At 35.9% G+C, this 18,156-nt stretch overlaps 1 protein-coding gene across 1 annotated transcript in view; it reads right to left on the bottom strand.

Annotated features, from left to right (window-relative positions):
- LOC142150773 (integumentary mucin B.1-like) overlaps positions 1-17,856 on the bottom strand; it is a 57,947-nt gene extending 40,091 nt beyond the window's left edge. Inside the window, exons 1-3 of the mRNA XM_075205965.1 lie at positions 17,811-17,856; positions 8,962-8,979; positions 8,823-8,858 (exon numbers count right to left, since the gene is read on the bottom strand). Coding sequence (XP_075062066.1) covers positions 8,823-8,858; positions 8,962-8,979; positions 17,811-17,856 — 100 coding nt within the window. The remainder of the gene's footprint in view (positions 1-8,822; positions 8,859-8,961; positions 8,980-17,810) is intronic.
- Positions 17,857-18,156: the final 300 nt, after the last annotated feature.

Below are 18,156 nucleotides of genomic sequence, written 5' to 3' on the forward strand. Positions count from 1 at the left end.
ACAGCTACGTTAAATTACGCGCTGCTGAATTACTAGGAGGTGGTAAAACATTGACTAAAAAGTTAAGGAATGAGCATTAACATGTGAAATAAACATAATGCTGCTATCTTTTAACAAATGAATCTCGAGAAGAAATATCGGCAGTTCAATGAAACATTCCCAATTCACAATGTCAATAAGGAGATAACAGTTTGTGCAGAATTCCGAACAGTGATGTTCAAGTAAAATGTAAATTAGATCCTTTGGTTTAGTTTTGTAAACATTTTATCAAAGGAATCACAGAATTTGTTAGCTTCGTCCCTCCAAAAAAGCCTCTTCTACTACCAAGCAGTGGTTATTTCTTAGGGACAATAAAGCTTACATTTTTTTCTTTGAAATATCTCCCACCGAACTTTTGTGTCCCTAATTTGACACTGTTCTGACAAGACAAGCTTGTTTTACATTGTGTAGAATATTTGTCCATGCTTTATCTTATGGTACTACAGCTCTGGTGTGCTTTTCAATATATATAACTGTTAGTGACTGATGTTGGAGGGTGCTAAGCAGGAGAGTTTCATTCAAATATTCTGTTAGTGTCTAAATATTTACAAATTTTAGAGATAACAGTAAAGATAGCTGGGCTCGCTATTTCCTTCTGAATAGAACGAGGTCTCTGTTAATAAAAGTGGCATTACTTGAAACGTAGAGTCTGCCCACCTGTCACTCCAGGTATAATTCAATTATCTTGAGCAAGTGGATAGCTGAACGAATCCCCAAAGATATTAACCTTCTGTTTGGTACCAACTTGTGGTGCAAGGTTATTGTTTCTTATGTTTGCCTGTACCTTTGTGTCGGATGTGTTTTGTGCTGTTCTGTTTTACCATGGCTACTGTCAACTAGCATTCTATGTCTGTCCTTAATGCATGCATCTGAAACACCCCCCACTCAGGCATTATAAGTGGGCAGAATATATGTTTCAAGTGGCACCTAAATACCCACCCACGCTTCTTATAAATATTGTATTTGTGGGCTAAATTGTTTGACACAGACCATGCTGGTTATTCCTCCACTTTTATTGCAAGAATGTGCCCACCTTGGACAGATCACAAAAAGAAGTCTCGGCCAATCATAGTAAGGACAAATATAGTAACATCGGTAGCAGTGTCTATGGAATAATACTTTAGGTTTTATTGCAGCATTAACATCCCTCTTTGAAAATATACCTAACTTTGGCTCTAACTAAAGTGTCTACTGCTGGATGCTAAAACCAAATAGCTTAACTGTTTTAAAAACAAATGCTGCTGTAATATGGTTGTTATTTATGTAAATTCATTTTACCAATATAGTCTGGGGATCCTGCTGGTGTTGTTTCTCCTGAAATTAAATAAATTGCTATGTTAAGATGTACATAAAATACATTGAAAACATTATTAATCAGTTAAAAAGTAAGAGATGAATACAATATCATATCTTTGTGCTTTCTGTATATCTAATACCTCACTCTAAGTAAACATACATAGTTTACTTTTGTAGCATTTTCTAACATTGTATCAAAGGAATCACAGAATTTGTTAGCTTCTTCCCTAAAAAAAAGCCTCTTCTACTACCAAGCAGTGGTTATTTCTTAGGGACAATAAAGCTTACATTTTTTCTTTGAAATATCTCCCACCAAGCTTGCGTGTCCCTAATTTGACACTGTTCTGACAAGACAAGCTTGATTTACATTGTGTAAAATATTTTTCAATGCTTTATCTTATGGTACTACAGCTCTGGTGTGCTTTTCAATATATATAACTGGTAATGACTGATGTTGGAGGGTGCTAAGCAGGAGAGATTCATTCAAATATTCTGTTAGTGTCTCAATATTTACAAATTTTAGAGATAACAGTAAAGATAGCTGGGCTCGCTATTTGATTCTGAATAGAACTAGGTCTCTGTTAATAAAAGTGGAATTAATTGAAACGTAGACTCTGCCCACCTGTCATTCCAGGTATAATTTAATTATCTTGAGCAAGTGGGGAGCTGAACGAATACCCTAAGATATTAACCTTCTGTTGGGTGCCAACTTGTGGTGCAAGGTTATTGTTTCTTATGTTTGCCTGTACCTTTGTGCCGTGTGTGTTTTGGCTGTTCTGTTTTACCATAGCTACTATCAACTAGCATTCTATGTCTGTCCTTAATGCATGCATCTGAAACACCCTCCGCTCAGGCATTACAAATGGTCAGAAAATATGTTTCAAGTGGCACCTAAATACCCACCCACCCTTCTTATAAATATTGTATTTGTGGGCTAAATTATTTGACACAGACCATGCTGGTTATTCCTCCACTTTTATTGCAAGAATGTGTCCACCTTGGACAGATAACAAAAAGAAGTCTCAGCCAATCATAGTGAGGACAAATATAGTAACATCGGTAGCAGTGTCTATGGAATAATAATTTAGCTGGTATTGCAGCATTAACATCCCTCTTCGAAAATATACCTAACTTTGGCTCTAACTAAACTATCTACTGCTGGATGCTAAAACCAAATAGCTTAACTGTTTTAAAAACAAATGCTGCTGTAATATGGTTGTTATTTATGTAAATTAATTGTACCAATATAGTCTGGGGATCCTGCTGGTGTTGTTTGTCCTGAAATTAAATAAATTGCTCTGTTAAGATGTACATAAAATACATTGAAAACATTATTAATGAGTTAAAAAGTAAGAGATGAATACAATATCATAGCTTTGTGCTTTCTGTATATCTAATACCTCACTCTAAGTAAACATACATAGTTTACTTTTGTAGCATTTTCTAACATTTTATCAAAGGAATCACATAATTTGTTAGCTTTCTCCCTAAAAAAAAAAAACCTCTTCTTCTACCAAGCAGTGGTTATTTCTTAGGGACAATAAAGCTTACATTTTTTCTTTGAAATATCTCTCACCAAGCTTGCGTGTCCCTAATTTGACACTGTTCTGACAAGACAAGCTTGATTTACATTGCGTAAAATATTTTTCAATGCTTTATCTTATGGTACTACAGCTCTGGTGTGCTTATCAATATATATAACTGGTAATGACTGATGTTGGAGGGTGCTAAGCAGGAGAGATTCATTCAAATATTCTGTTAGTGTCTCAATATTTACAAATTTTAGAGATAACAGTAAAGATAGCTGGGCTCGCTATTTCCTTCTGAATAGAACTAGGTCTCTGTTAATAAAAGTGGCATTAATTGAAACGTAGACTCTGCCCACCTGTCATTCCAGGTATAATTCAATTATCTTGAGCAAGTGGGGAGCTGAACGAATACCCTCAGATATTAACCTTCTGTTGGGTGCCAACTTGTGGTGCAAGGTTATTGTTTCTTATGTTTGCCTGTACCTTTGTGTCGGATGTGTTTTGTGCTGTTCTGATTTACCATGGCTACTGTCAACTAGCATTCTATGTATGTCCTTAATGCATGCATCTGAAACACCCTCCGCTCAGGCATTATAAATTGTCAGAAAATATGTTTCAAGTGGCACCTAAATACCCACCCACCCTTCTTATAAATATTGTATTTGTGAGGTAAATTGTTTGACACAGACCATGCTGGTTATTCCTCCACTTTTATTGCAAGAATGTGCCCACCTTGGACAGATAACAAAAAGAAGTCTCGGCCAATCATAGTGAGGACAAATATAGTAACATCAGTAGCAGTGTCTATGGAATAATAACTTAGGTGGTATTGCAGCATTAACATCCCTCTTTGAAAATATACCTAACTTTGGCTCTAACTAAATTATCTACTGCTGGATGCTAAAACCAAATAGCTTAACTGTTTTAAAAACAAATGCTGCTGTAATATGGTTGCTATTTATGTAAATTAATTGTACCAATATAGTCTGGGGATCCTGCTGGTGTTTTTTCTCCTGAAATTAAATAAATTGCTATGTTAAGATGTACATAAAATACATTGAAAACATTATTAATCAGTTAGAAAGTAAGAGATAAATACAATATCATATCTTTGTGCTTTCTGTATATCTAATACCTCACTCTAAGTTAACATACATAGTTTACTTCTGTAGTATTTTCTAACATTTTATAAAAGGAATCACAGAATTTGTTAGCTTCCTCCCTAAAAAAAAAAGCCTCTTCTACTACCAAGCAGTGATTATTTCTTAGGGACAATAAAGCTTAAATTTTTTTCTTTGAAATATCTCCCACCAAGTTTGCGTGTCCCTAATTTGACACTGTTCTGACAAGACAAACTTGATTTACATTGTGTAAAATATTTTTCAATGCTTTATCTTATGGTACTACAGCCTCGGGGGATGAATGTATCAATATGCGGGTTCTTCAACACCCGCGTGTTCAGCCTCTTCTGCGATTAAATTTTAAGCGGCGCTGCATTGTAAAGGGAAGTTAACCCTTTACAATGCAGCGCCACTTGAAATTTAATCGCGGAAGAGGCTGAACACGCGGGTGTTGAAGAACCCGCATATTGATACATTTACCCCCTGGTGTGCTTTTCAATATATATAACTGGTAATGACTGATGTTGGAGGGTGCTAAGCAGGAGAGATTCATTCAAATATTCTGTTAGTGTCTCAATATTTACAAATTTTAGAGATAGAAAAAACAGTCAGTATTTAACTTATGTGCAAAACAGAATACTAATTTGCACATGGTTTTGTCCAGGAGACTGAAATAAGAAGTTTCTAAACTTAAGATCCTTAATGAATCAGGCCCCTTCTGGCTACATTAATAGCTCCAGTAATGTTAGAAGCAACCTGCCTGGTCTAACACAGTCACCCACGTGTTTGGACAAACTGGACAATAATCTTTTCAATAGACTCTAGGGTCTAAGCAGCAGGAATACAAAATTTATGACCAGTTTTATAGAACCAACAGTGTTTTATATACTTTCATAACAATGTAGAGGAAACCTGTCTTCTAATTAGTATATTTATCCCATGGGTCCTGATAACATAAGGGATTCCTGTAAATCAAGCCAGAGAAGATACCTATGGCACCCTAACCTAGCTCCATCAATAATCATAGCCTTATTATGTGAGACAAATTGTAAACATTATAATTAACAATTGATTTTACATTGCATTAAACTTGAAAGAAAATGTTTTAATTTGAAATATGTTACAATGTAAATATGGAAAACATTAATGGAGGAATTTGGAGGAAAAATCAATGATTTTCCTCTCCCCCATTTAAGATTGCTCTCTGAAGCAATAGGGTCATGGCCAAAAGATTTGAGAATAACACAAAATTTGCTGTTTCAGTATCTTTAGACCTGTTTGTCAGATGTTGCTATGGTATACTGTAGTAAAATAACAAGAATTTCATAAGTGTCAAAGACTTTTATTGACAATTACATTAAGTTTAGAGTCAATATTTGCAGTGTTGACCCTTCTTTTTGAAGACCTCTGCAATTCGCCCTGGCATGCTGTCAATCAACTTCTCGGCCACATACTGATTTGATGGCCGTTCATTCTTGCCTAATCAATGCTTGGAGTTTGTCAGAATTTGTGGGTTTTTGTTTATCCACTTATGTCTTGATAATTGACCACAAGTTCTCAATGGGATTAAGGTCTGGGGAGTTTCCTGGCCATGGACCCAAAATTTCAATGTTTTAATCCCTGAGTCACTTAGTTATCACTTTTGACTTATGGCAAGGTGCTCCATCATGCTGGAAAAGGCATTGTTCATTCCAAAACTGTTCTTGGATGATTGGGAGAAGTTGCTCTTGGAAGATGTTCTGGTACCATTCTTTATTCATGGCTGTGTTTTTAGCCAAAATTGGTAATGAGCCCACTCCCTTGACTGCGAGGTAACCCCACACATGAATGGTCTTAGGATGCATTACTGTTGGCATGACACAGGACTGATGGTACCACTCACATTTTCTTCTCCAGACAAGCGTTTTTACAGATGCCCCAAACAATCTGAAAGGGGATTCATCAGAGAAAATGACTTTACCTCAGTCCTCAGCAGTCCAATCCCTGTACCTTTTGAAGAATGTCAGTCTGTTCCTGATGTTTTTACTGGAGAGAAGTGGCTTCTTTGCTGGCATTATTGACACCAGGCCATCCTCCAAAACTCTTCGCCTAACTGTGTGTGCACATGCACTCACACCTGCCTGCTGCCATTCCTGAGCAAGCTCTGCACTGGTGGTGTCCCAATCTCGCAGCTGAATCAACAATAGGAGGCAGTTCTGGCGCTTGCTGGACGATCTTGGGCGCTCTAAAGCCTTCTTCACAAATATTGAACCTCTCTCCTTGAAGTTCTTGATGATCCGATAAATGGTTGATTTAGGTGCAATCTTAAGAGCAGCAGTATCCTGACCTGTAAAGTCCCTTTTGTGCAAAGCAATGATGTGCAAAACAAGGAAAATCAGATCACTACATTTTGGGAACTGTACATGATCCTAGGTTTAAGAGCTATGTATTCTCTTTCTATCCGGCTGACCCAGATTTCAAGAGATGCAATGAGCTCTTGGTAGCAAGCTGACAGCTCAAGTGGTACATGACACGATGACTCATCCTCTCTCAGTTTCTTTGGCAACTGCTGCTTGGAAAAACTTAGCTTTCCCAAGACACCCAGTGGTGATGCAGATGAGTCAGCACAACATTTTAACATTTGGTCTGGTGTAAAAGAATTGCCCAAAAATTGTGACAACTCTGTCGTAAAATGAACTACAAATTCCATGGGGAAGGCCATTACTGGCAATTACATCAAAGTACAGAGACTTCGGTAATGGTGGATTATAGTGGAATGAATTACTATTGTGTGAGGTTGATGGTCAGACTGATGAGGGTGAGGATGATGACAGTGTAGATTGCAGGTGCTGGGATTTAACTGAAAGACGGGAGCTAGCTGATGCGAATGGCATGAGTAGAATGGCATTTTGGCAAATTTATGTTTTTGTATAGTAAACTTTCACCTTTATTAGAGAGGTGTTTTTTTTCTTTAAAAAGGTACAAGCTTTTGTTTTACATTTTTGTTTCCCTGACTTAAAACCACTATGCACTTGAACATAGGTTTTAGTACATGACGTAGAAGGATGGATCACCATGACTGAGACTGGAGAGTGACAATGGCACTGCCATTCCTCCTGTTTCTGTATGAGCTATGGCACAGTAGAATGTCACTGGTGAGTTTTAAGAACACTGCCAGTCCTATTATTGAAATTTCTGTTTCAGCACTAAACACTGACACCTCTCCTATTTCTTGGTGAGCTATGGCACAGTACAATGTGACTGGGGGATTTTAAAAACACTGCCAATCCTATTATTTCTATTTCAGCAATGACAATTAGCAGTGGCACATAGACTGTAGACTGGCAAGAACACTGGCACCTCTCCTATTTCTGTGTGACCTATAATAACACAGTACAATGTGACTGCAGATTTTGAAGAACACTGACAGCCCTATTTTGTCTATTACAGCAATGACAATTAGCAATGGAGCAATGGCACGTAGACAGTAGACTGACAGCAACACTGGGACCTCCCCTGTTTCTGTGTGAGCTATAATAACACAGTACAATGTGACTGCAGATTTTGAAGTACATTGACAGCCCTATTATTTCTATTTCAGCAATGGCAATTAGCAATGGAGCAATGGCACGTAGACTGTAAACTGGCAACAATACTGGGACCTCTCCTGTTTCTGTGTGAGCTATAATAACAGAGTACAATGTGACTGCAGATTTTGAAGTGCACTGACAGCCCTATTATTTCTATTTCAGCAATGGCAATTAGCAATGGCACGTAGACTGTAAACCTGCAACAATACTGGGACCTCTCCTGTTTCTGTGTGAGCTATAACTCAGTAGAATGTCACTGGAGACTTTTAAGAAAACTGACGCCCCTCCTGTTTCTGTTCTTGGCAGTATCTAGTGCAGTTGGGCAGCATCATATCTTTTAATACAAGAATCTCTGATCATTCTATATTCTAAGTGACTCTCATTTCCAACAAACAATACATAGTTTTTTTTTTACTACCAGAAATGCATTTATTTGAAGTTATACAAAGTTATAGCAATAATTTTATTCTGAAGCAATTTTTCAACTGGTTTTGCTTGAAACTTTTTGGAAAATTTTAATATTAGCAAAGGTCCTTATTTCAAAACAAGAATTATGTTGGGAAGTAGGAGAGGCGCCTGTTGTACTAAATCTGCACTTACAATAAATGTGATAGTACCGCAAGTACATTTCTTTTGAATAAACACAAAAGCGATATATGAGCAGAGGCACATATGGAAGAGAAAACTGAGCATTTCCTCTCCTCTCTTCATATTTTCCTTGTTTTGCTTTGTGCTGCCATCTGTCAGAATGCCACATCAGGAAATGAATGCAGCATGGACACACATAGATGGTTTTTAGACTAGTCATAACCATGTGAATTGTGTGTCACTCTCTCTTCACCTCTATGCACCAAAGTCTGTTTTACAGCAGAGCTGCATTGTATGTAGTAGGTAAATATTATATATTGCACCTCATAGAGACCAAAATGCTTAACCTTAAAAAAAATATAATAGCCATTCTACATCTTGGGGTAAATGTATCAAACTGAGAGTTTTCCGGCGGGTTTGAAGTGGAGATGTTGCCTATAGCAACCAATGAGATTCTAGCTATCATTTTGTAGAATTTACTAAATAAATATAGCTAGAATCTGATTGGTTCTTAAAAACCCGATGAAAAACTCTCAACTTGATACATTTACCCCCTTATCTCTTGCGAGGGGCTTTCTGTATACATGGACAATTGTGGTTTACACTTGCCAGTAAATATATATATATATATATATATATATATATATATATATATAAATGTGGCAGATATTAAAGTGTACCTGATTTGTCATCTTTATCTTTCTTTTGCACTTTTTCTGAAATAAAATTATAATACAAGTTAATGTCAATCTGACAGTAATTTTGATAACATATGTATCAATCTGGCAAACAACCTTTACTTATTAAAGAACAAATTACCTCCTTTTTCATCTGAATCTGTGAAAAGAAAATGTAATAAATTATAAAGGATTATAATTTTTAATTGTACTTGAAATATCATATAATCTCCAGTAACGCTTAGATCTATATTCTATGTTATGTAGATACAGGCATTAAAAGCTCTGTCCAATGTATTTAACACTGAGCTTAGTGTGGTGAATTAAACAACAGTGTGGTGAATAAAAATAGGTATTTTCATTAGTCAAAAAAAAAAAGAAGAAAAAAAAGAAAAGAAGTCTCGGCCAATCATAGTGAGGACAAATATAGAAACATCGGTAGCAGTGTCTATGGAATAATAATTTAGGTGGTATTGCAGCATTAACATCCCTTTTTGAAAATATACCTAACTTTGGCTCTAACTAAAGTGTCTACTGCTGGATGCTAAAACCAAATAGCTTAACTGTTTTAAAAACAAATGCTGCTGTAATATGGTTGCTATTTATGTAAATTAATTGTACCAATATAGTCTTGGGATCCTGCTGGTGTTGTTTCTCCTGAAATTAAATAAATTGCTCTGATAAGATGTACATAAAATACATTGTAAACATTATTAATCAGTTAAAAAGTAAGAGATGAATACAATATCATATCTTTGTGCTTTCTGTATATCTAATACCTCACTCTAAGTAAACATACATAGTTTACTTTTGTAGCATTTTCTAACATTTTATCAAAGGAATCACAGAATTTGTTAGCTTCCTCCCTAAAAAAAGGCTCTTCTACTACCAAGCAGTGGTTATTTCTTAGGGACAATAAAGCTTACATTTTTTTCTTTGAAATATCTCCCACCAAGCTTGCGTGTCCCTAATTTGACACTGTTCTGACAAGACAAGCTTGATTTACATTGTGTAAAATATTTGTCAATGCTTTATGTTATGGTACTACAGCTCTGGTGTGCTTTTCAATATATATAACTGGTAATGACTGATGTTGGAGGGTGCTAAGCAGGAGAGATTCATTCAAATATTCTGTTAGTGTCTCAATATTTACAAATTTTAGAGATAACAGTAAAGATAGCTGGGCTCGCTATTTCCTTCTGAATAGAACTAGGTATCTGTTAATAAAAGTGGTATTAATTAAAACGTAGACTCTGCCCACCTGTCATTCCAGGTATAATTCAATTATCTTGAGCAAGTGGGGAGCTGAACGAATAGCCTCAGATATTAACCTTCTGTTGGGTGCAAACTTGTGGTGCAAGGTTATTGTTTCTTATGTTTGCCTGTACCTTTGTGTCGGATGTGTTTTGTGCTGTTCTGTTTTACCATGGCTACTGTCAACTAGCATTCTATGTCTGTCCTTAATGCATGCATCTGAATCACCCTCTGCTCAGGCATTACAAATGGTCAGAAAATATGTTTCAAGTGGCACCTAAATACCCACCCACCCTTCTTATAAATATTGTATTTGTGGGCTAAATTGTTTGACACAGACCATGCTGGTTATTCCTCCACTTTTATTGCAAGAATGTGCCCACCTTGGACAGATAACAAAAAGAAGTCTCGGCCAATCATAGTGAGGACAAATATAGTAACATCGGTAGCAGTGTCTATGGAATAATAGTTTAGGTGGTATTGCAGCATTAACATCCCTTTTTGAAAATATACCTAACTTTGGCTCTAACTAAAGTGTCTACTGCTGGATGCTAAAACCAAATAGCTTAACTGTTTTAAAAACAAATGCTGCTGTAATATGGTTGCTATTTATGTAAATTAATTGTACCAATATAGTCTGGGGATCCTGCTGGTGTTGTTTCTCCTGAAATTAAATAAATTGCTCTGATAAGATGTACATAAAATACATTGAAAACATTATTAATCAGTTAAAAAGTAAGAGATGAATGCAATATCATAGCTTTGTGCTTTCTGTATATCTAATACCTCACTCTAAGTAAACATACATAGTTTACTTTTGTAGCATTTTCTAACATTTTATCAAAGGAATCACAGAATTTGTTAGCTATCTCCCTAAAAAAAAGCCTCTTCTATTACCAAGCAGTGGTTAAGTGGTTATTTCTTAGGGACAATAAAGCTTACATTTTTTTCTTTGAAATATCTCCCACCAAGCTTGCGTGTCCCTAATTTGACACTGTTCTGACAAGACAAGCTTGATTTACATTGTGTAAAATATTTGTCAATGCTTTATCTTATGGTACTACAGCTCTGGCGTGCTTTTCAATATATATAACTGGTAATGACTGATGTTGGAGGGTGCTAAGCAGGAGAGATTCATTCAAATATTCTGTTAGTGTCTCAATATTTACAAATTTTAGAGATAACAGTAAAGATAGCTGGGCTCGCTATTTCCTTCTGAATAGAACTAGGTATCTGTTAATAAAAGTGGTATTAATTAAAACGTAGACTCTGCCCACCTGTCATTCCAGGTATAATTCAATTATCTTGAGCAAGTGGGGAGCTGAACGAATAGCCTCAGATATTAACCTTCTGTTGGGTGCAAACTTGTGGTGCAAGGTTATTGTTTCTTATGTTTGCCTGTACCTTTGTGTCGGATGTGTTTTGTGCTGTTCTGTTTTACCATGGCTACTGTCAACTAGCATTCTATGTCTGTCCTTAATGCATGCATCTGAATCACCCTCTGCTCAGGCATTACAAATGGTCAGAAAATATGTTTCAAGTGGCACCTAAATACCCACCCACCCTTCTTATAAATATTGTATTTGTGGGCTAAATTGTTTGACACAGACCATGCTGGTTATTCCTCCACTTTTATTGCAAGAATGTGCCCACCTTGGACAGATAACAAAAAGAAGTCTCGGCCAATCATAGTGAGGACAAATATAGTAACATCGGTAGCAGTGTCTATGGAATAATAATTTAGGTGGTATTGCAGCATTAACATCCCTTTTTGAAAATATACCTAACTTTGGCTCTAACTAAAGTGTCTACTGCTGGATGCTAAAACCAAATAGCTTAACTGTTTTAAAAACAAATGCTGCTGTAATATGGTTGCTATTTATGTAAATTAATTGTACCAATATAGTCTGGGGATCCTGCTGGTGTTGTTTCTCCTGAAATTAAATAAATTGCTCTGATAAGATGTACATAAAATACATTGAAAACATTATTAATCAGTTAAAAAGTAAGAGATGAATACAATATCATAGCTTTGTGCTTTCTGTATATCTAATACCTCACTCTAAGTAAACATACATAGTTTACTTTTGTAGCATTTTCTAACATTTTATCAAAGGAATCACAGAATTTGTTAGCTATCTCCCTAAAAAAAAGCCTCTTCTATTACCAAGCAGTGGTTAAGTGGTTATTTCTTAGGGACAATAAAGCTTACATTTTTTTCTTTGAAATATCTCCCACCAAGCTTGCGTGTCCCTAATTTGACACTGTTCTGACAAGACAAGCTTGATTTACATTGTGTAAAATATTTGTCAATGCTTTATCTTATGGTACTACAGCTCTGGCGTGCTTTTCAATATATATAACTGGTAATGACTGATGTTGGAGGGTGCTAAGCAGGAGAGATTCATTCAAATATTCTGTTAGTGTCTCAATATTTACAAATTTTAGAGATAACAGTAAAGATAGCTGGGCTCACTATTTCCTTCTGAATAGAACTAGGTATCTGTTAATAAAAGTGGTATTAATTAAAACGTAGACTCTGCCCACCTGTCATTCCAGGTATAATTCAATTATCTTGAGCAAGTGGGGAGCTGAACGAATAGCCTCAGATATTAACCTTCTGTTGGGTGCCAACTTGTGGTGCAAGGGTATTGTTTCTTATGTTTGCCTGTACCTTTGTGTCGGATGTGTTTTGTGCTGTTCTGTTTTACCATGGCTACTGTCAACTAGCATTCTATGTCTGTCCTTAATGCATGCATCTGAATCACCCTCTGCTCAGGCATTATAAATGGTCAGAAAATATGTTTCAAGTGGCACCCAAATACCCACCCACCCTTCTTATAAATATTGTATTTGTGGGCTAAATTGTTTGACACAGACCATGCTGGTTATTCCTCCACTTTTATTGCAAGAATGTGCCCACCTTGGACAGATAACAAAAAGAAGTCTCGGCCAATCGTAGTGAGGACAAATATAGTAACATCGGTAGCAGTGTCTATGGAATAATAATTTAGGTGGTATTGCAGCATTAACATCCCTTTTTGAAAATATACCTAACTTTGGCTCCAACTAAAGTGTCTACTGCTGGATGCTAAAACCAAATAGCTTAACTGTTTTAAAAACAAATGCTGCTGTAATATGGTTGCTATTTATGTAAATTAATTGTACCAATATAGTCTGGGGATCCTGCTGGTGTTGTTTCTCCTGAAATTAAATAAATTGCTCTGATAAGATGTACATAAAATACATTGTAAACATTATTAATCAGTTAAAAAGTAAGAGATAAATACAATATCATAGCTTTGTGCTTTCTGTATATCTAATACCTCACTCTAAGTAAACATACATAGTTTACTTTTGTAGCATTTTCTAACATTTTATCAAAGGAATCACAGAATTTGTTAGCTTCCTCCCTAAAAAAAAGCCTCTTCTATTACCAAGCAGTGGTTAAGTGGTTATTTCTTAGGGACAATAAAGCTTACATTTTTTCTTTGAAATATCTCCCACCAAGTTTGTGTGTCCCTAATTTGACAGTGTTCTGACAAGACAAGCTTGATTTACATTGCGGAAAATATTTTTCAATGCTTTATCTTATGGTACTACAGCTCTGGTGTGCTTTTCAATATATATAACTGGTAATGACTGATGTTGGAGGGTGCTAATCAGGAGAGATTCATTCAAATATTCTGTTAGTGTCTCAATAATTACAAATTTTAGAGATAACAGTAAAGATAGCTGGGCTCGCTATTTCCTTCTGAATAGAACTAGGTCTCTGTTAATAAAAGTGGCATTAATTAAAACGTAGACTCTGCCCACCTGTCATTCCAGGTATAATTCAATTATCTTGAGCAAGTGGGGAACTGAACGAATAGCCTCAGATATTAACCTTCTGTTGGGTGCCAACTTGTGGTGCAAGGGTATTGTTTCTTATGTTTGCCTGTACCTTTGTGTCGGATGTGTTTTGTGCTGTTCTGTTTTACCATGGCTACTGTCAACTAGCATTCTATGTCTGTCCTTAAAGCATGCATCTCAATCACCCTCTGCTCAGGCATTACAAATGGTCAGAAAATATGTTTCAAGTGGCTCCCAAATACCCACCCACCCTTCTTATAAATATTGTATTTGTGGGCTAAATTGTTTGACACAGACCATGCTGGTTATTCCTCCACTTTTATTGCAAGAGTGTGCCCACCTTGGACAGATAACAAAAAGAAGTCTCGGCCAATCGTAGTGAGGACAAATCTAGTAACATTGGTAGCAGTGTCTATGGAATAATACCTTAGGTGGTATTGCAGCATTAACATCCCTCTTTGAAAATATACTTAACTTTGGCTCTAACTAAAGTGTCTACTGCTGGATGCGAAAACCAAATAGCTTAACTGTTATAAAAACAAATGCTGCTGTAATATGGTTGCTATTTATGTAAATTAATTGTACCAATATAGTCTTGGGATCCTGCTGGTGTTTTTTCTCCTGAAATTAAAAAAATTGCTATGTTAAGATGTACATAAAATACATTGAAAACATTATTAATCAGTTAAAAAGTAAGAGATAAATACAATATCATATCTTTGTGCTTTCTGTATATCTAATACCTCACTCTAAGTAAACATACATAGTTTACTTTTGTAGCATTTTCTAACATTTTATCAAAGGAATCACAGAATTTGTTAGCTTCCTCCCTAAAAAAAAGCCTCTTCTATTACCAAGCAGTGGTTAAGTGGTTATTTCTTAGGGACAATAAAGCTTACATTTTTTTCTTTGAAATATCTCCCACCAAGCTTGCGTGTCCCTAATTTGACACTGTTCTGACAAGACAAGCTTGATTTACATTGTGTAAAATATTTGTCAATGCTTTATCTTATGGTACTACAGCTCTGGCGTGCTTTTCAATATATATAACTGGTAATGACTAATGTTGGAGGGTGCTAATCAGGAGAGATTCATTCAAATATTCTGTTAGTGTCTCAATATTTACAAATTTTAGAGATAACAGTAAAGATAGCTGGGCTCGCTATTTCCTTCTGAATAGAACTAGGTATCTGTAAATAAAAGTGGTATTAATTAAAACGTAGACTCTGCCCACCTGTCATTCCAGGTATAATTCAATTATCTTGAGCAAGTGGGGAGCTGAACGAATAGCCTCAGATATTAACCTTCTGTTGGGTGCCAACTTGTGGTGCAAGGGTATTGTTTCTTATGTTTGCCTGTACCTTTGTGTCGGATGTGTTTTGTGCTGTTCTGTTTTACCATGGCTATTGTCAACTAGCATTCTATGTCTGTCCTTAATGCATGCATCTGAATCACCCTCTGCTCAGGCATTATAAATGGTCAGAAAATATGTTTCAAGTGGCACCCAAATACCCACCCACCCTTCTTATAAATATTGTATTTGTGGGCTAAATTGTTTGACACAGACCATGCTGGTTATTCCTCCACTTTTATTGCAAGAATGTGCCCATCTTGGACAGATAACAAAAAGAAGTCTCGGCCAATCGTAGTGAGGACAAATATAGTAACATCGGTAGCAGTGTCTATGGAATAATAATTTAGGTGGTATTGCAGCATTAACATCCCTTTTTGAAAACATACCTAACTTTGGCTCTAACTAAAGTGTCTACTGCTGGATGCTAAAACCAAATAGCTTAACTGTTTTAAAAACAAATGCTGCTGTAATATGGTTGCTATTTATGTAAATTAATTGTACCAATATAGTCTGGGGATACTGCTGGTGTTGTTTCTCCTGAAATTAAATAAATTGCTCTGATAAGATGTACATAAAATACATTGTAAACATTATTAATCAGTTAAAAAGTAAGAGATAAATACAATATCATAGCTTTGTGCTTTCTGTATATCTAATACCTCACTCTAAGTAAACATACATAGTTTACTTTTGTAGCATTTTCTAACATTTTATCAAAGGAATCACAGAATTTGTTAGCTTCCTCCCTAAAAAAAAGCCTCTTCTATTACCAAGCAGTGGTTAAGTGGTTATTTCTTAGGGACAATAAAGCTTACATTTTTTCTTTGAAATATCTCCCACCAAGTTTGTGTGTCCCTAATTTGACAGTGTTCTGACAAGACAAGCTTGATTTACATAGCGGAAAATATTTTTCAATGCTTTATCTTATGGTACTACAGCTCTGGTGTACTTTTCAATATATATAACTGGTAATGACTGATGTTGGAGGGTGCTAATCAGGAGAGATTCATTCAAATATTCTGTTAGTGTCTCAATATTTACAAATTTTAGAGATAACAGTAAAGATAGCTGGGCTCGCTATTTCCTTCTGAATAGAACTAGGTATCTGTTAATAAAAGTGGTATTAATTAAAACGTAGACTCTGCCCACCTGTCATTCCAGGTATAATTCAATTATCTTGAGCAAGTGGGGAGCTGAACGAATACCCTCAGATATTAACCTTCTGTTGGGTGCCAACTTGTGGTGCAAGGTTATTGTTTCTTATGTTTGCCTGTACCTTTGTGTTGGATGCGTTTTGTGCTGTTCTGTTTTACCATGGCTACTGTCAACTAGCATTCTATGTCTGTCCTTAATGCATGCATCTGAATCACCCTCTGCTCAGGCATTACAAATGGTCAGAAAATATGTTTCAAGTGGCACCTAAATACCCACCCACCCTTCTTATAAATATTGTATTTGTGGGCTAAATTGTTTGACACAGACCATGCTGGTTATTCCTCCACTTTTATTGCAAGAATGTGCCCACCTTGGACAGATAACAAAAAGAAGTCTCGGCAAATCATAGTGAGGACAAATATAGTAACATCGGTAGTAGTGTCTATGGAATAATAATTTAGGTGGTATTGCAGCATTAACATCCCTCTTTGAAAATATACCTAACTTTGGCTCTAACTAAAGTATCTACTGCTGGATGCTAAAACCAAATAGCTTAACTGTTTTAAAAAACAATGCTGCTGTAATATGGTTGCTATTTATGTAAATTAATTGTACCAATATAGTCTGGGGATCCTGCTGGTGTTTTTTCTCCTGAAATTAAATAAATTGCTATGTTAAGATGTACATAAAATACATTGAAAACATTATTAATCAGTTAAAATGTAAAAGATAAATAGAATATCATATCTTTGTGCTTTCTGTATATCTAATGCCTCACTCTAAGTAAACATACATAGTTTACTTTTGTAGCATTTTCTAACATTTTATCAAAGGAATCACAGAATTTGTTAGCTTCCTCCCTAAAAAAAAGCCTCTTCTATTACCAAGCAGTGGTTATTTCTTAGGGACAAGAAAGTTTACATTTTTTCTTTGAAATATCTCCCACCAAGCTTGCGTGTCCCTAATTTGACACTGTTCTGACAAGACAAGCTTGATTTACATTGTGTAAAATATTTGTCCATGCTTTATCTTATGGTACTACAGCTCTGGTGTGCTTTTCAATATATATAACTGGTAATGACTGATGTTGGAGGGTGCTGAGCAGGAGAGATTTATTCAAATATTCTGTTAATGTCTCAATATTTACAAATTTTAGAGATAACAGTAAAGATAGCTGGGTTCGCTATTTCATTCTGAATAGAACTAGGTCTCTGTTAATAAAAGTGCCATTACTTGAAACGTAGACTCTGCCCACCTGTCTTTCCAGGTATAATTCAATTATCTTGAGCAAGTGGGGTGCTGAATGAATCCCCCCAGATATTAACCTTCTGTTTGGTACCACCTTGTGGTGTAAGGTTATTGTTTCTTATGTTTGCCTGTATTTTTGTGTCGGATGCGTTTTGTGCTGTTCTGTTTTACCATGGCTACTGTCAACTAGCATTCTATGTCTGTCCTTAATGCATGCATCTGAATCACCCTCTGCTCAGGCATTACAAATGGTCAGAAAATATGTTTTAAGTGGCACCTAAATACCCACCCACCCTTCTTATAAATATTGTATTTGTGGGCTAAATTGTTTGACACAGACCATGCTGGTTATTCCTCCACTTTTATTGCAAGAATGTGCCCACCTTGGGCAGATAACAAAAAGAAGTCTCGGCCAATCATAGTGAGGACAAATATAGTAACATCGGTAGCAGTGTTTATGGAATAATATTTTAG

Source organism: Mixophyes fleayi, chromosome 4 (genome assembly GCF_038048845.1).
Source record: "Mixophyes fleayi isolate aMixFle1 chromosome 4, aMixFle1.hap1, whole genome shotgun sequence".
NCBI lineage: Eukaryota > Metazoa > Chordata > Amphibia > Anura > Limnodynastidae > Mixophyes > Mixophyes fleayi.